The sequence below is a fragment of the Cyprinodon variegatus genome, unplaced genomic scaffold, assembly GCF_000732505.1.
Source record: "Cyprinodon variegatus isolate N-32 unplaced genomic scaffold, C_variegatus-1.0 Scaffold1131, whole genome shotgun sequence".
Classification (NCBI taxonomy): Eukaryota; Metazoa; Chordata; class Actinopteri; order Cyprinodontiformes; family Cyprinodontidae; genus Cyprinodon; species Cyprinodon variegatus.
This window is the reverse complement of record NW_015151584.1, coordinates 44137-45808: the sequence shown is the minus strand read 5'-3', so window position 1 is coordinate 45808 and position 1672 is coordinate 44137. Positions and strand designations below refer to the sequence as shown.

The window sequence follows — 1672 nt, the reverse complement described above, 5'->3', positions numbered from 1 at the left end:
CAGAGAACGGTCCAGAGAGCGGTTCAGGGAGCGGTTTAGAGAACGGTCCAGAGAATGGTCCAGAGAGCGGTTTAGAGAACGGTCCAGAGAGCGGTTTAGAGAATGGTCCAGAGAGCGGTTTAGAGAACGGTCCAGAGAACGGTCCAGAGAGCGGTTCAGGGAGCGGTTTAGAGAGCGGTCCAGAGAGCGGATATTTTGGGATTCCATTGCTCCAGTTTCTATCTGATTGAAAAGACGACAGTCTGTCTGATAGAGATGATGTTGCTGTTTTGGTGTTAACTTGTTGTCCTACTCCAGTCTCTACCACTTAGTATTTTTTCATCTTTTGTCTCCTGATGGACGTTCTTACTTTGTTGGATTACTGCTCTCTCATTCACTCATCCCTCCTTTCTTCTTTTTCTCCTTTGGATTAGCACTGGTTGTTCCCGATGGCACGTCTGAAAAGTCGGGCCTTGGAGACGAACTGGGCGCTGAGGAGGATTTCCTGTACGAGGAGTTCCGTTCTTCTGGACATCGGTTTGGGCAGCCGGGTGGAGGCGGAGGGGAGCAGCTGGCCATTAATGAGGTAACTATTTCTGGATAAAGACTGCTGGGCTGTTGGTCTGTGTCAGTCTCCAGACCTCTGAAAATCACATGAGCCAATCCAGGGACCTGGATCTGTTCTATGTCCCTGAGTAGTCAGCTTTTTCACATCAAACTGTTCAACCAAAACATGCCACCTTTATGCAGACGATGCAGCCCTATCCATCCCAGAAAGAAGGGTTCATTTCTTGCTATTGTAAATGACTTTGTTCTCAGAGAGTGCCCCATAGCACTTGCCTTTGCATTCAGTCATCCACACGCTGCCAGTGGTGAGCTATGCTAACAGAAACCAGGCTGCCAGCGGTGCCCTCTGACGTCCAACAGCAGGTAGGCAGGTGAAGAGTCGAGCAGGGGGGAAACACTGGGTGCAGAACCAAGCCCTCCACCTGAGCCCTATAGGCTGACCCCCTGCAGACTTTCTATAGACCAGTATAACCAGTATATCACAGCTCAGTTACACGTCTGCACTAATGAACCTTCAGTTTCTCTGCTTTGATTATTTAATAATAGGAATTAAATCTATGTAAGAAAATCCTTGATGATTAAATCTTTTGTCGGTTTCCTTTTCTTCCATCCATTTTAAATGCTATCTCACCATTCCGGTTCCACATCCTGGGTCAAAGTAATTGTTCCCACATGGTGGCGCTGCTCCTGCTTTGTTCCTTCAGCCATTAAAGAATATGTGAACTCAGACGGAAACGAAGCCACTGTCCTGCTGCTACCATCCATAGAGCAACGCCCGCTGCTCACGACCAGCGCTGCCTTCAACCAATTGGTCAAAACAGGAGATGGCAAATAGACATAGAAGGGTAGAACGGAACCATTTCTGGAACAAACGTTCCATTGATGGAAAACCACATATTTAAGTTCATGATTAAGACTGTAGACCGAAGCTGGAGTACCCAGGGAGACCCCGGATTCCAGGCCTGGAATCGACTCCAGGACGTCTATTGGATTCCTATGTAACTTCTTTTGGTTTCCTATGGGATTCCTATAGGATTCTTATAGAATTCCTTTTGGATTCCTTTGGGCTTTCTATTGGATTCCTATTTTATTCCTTTGGGATTATATTGGATTCCTATAGGAATCC

The 1672-nt window shown here is 46.9% G+C and overlaps 1 protein-coding gene across 2 annotated transcripts in view; it reads left to right on the top strand.

Annotated features, from left to right (window-relative positions):
* arhgef4 (Rho guanine nucleotide exchange factor 4) overlaps positions 1-1672 on the top strand; it is a 51880-nt gene that overhangs the window by 25149 nt on the left and 25059 nt on the right. For both annotated transcript variants that reach the window (XM_015400670.1, XM_015400669.1), the window contains one exon: positions 414-565. In XM_015400670.1, coding sequence (XP_015256156.1) covers positions 414-565 — 152 coding nt within the window. The remainder of the gene's footprint in view (positions 1-413; positions 566-1672) is intronic.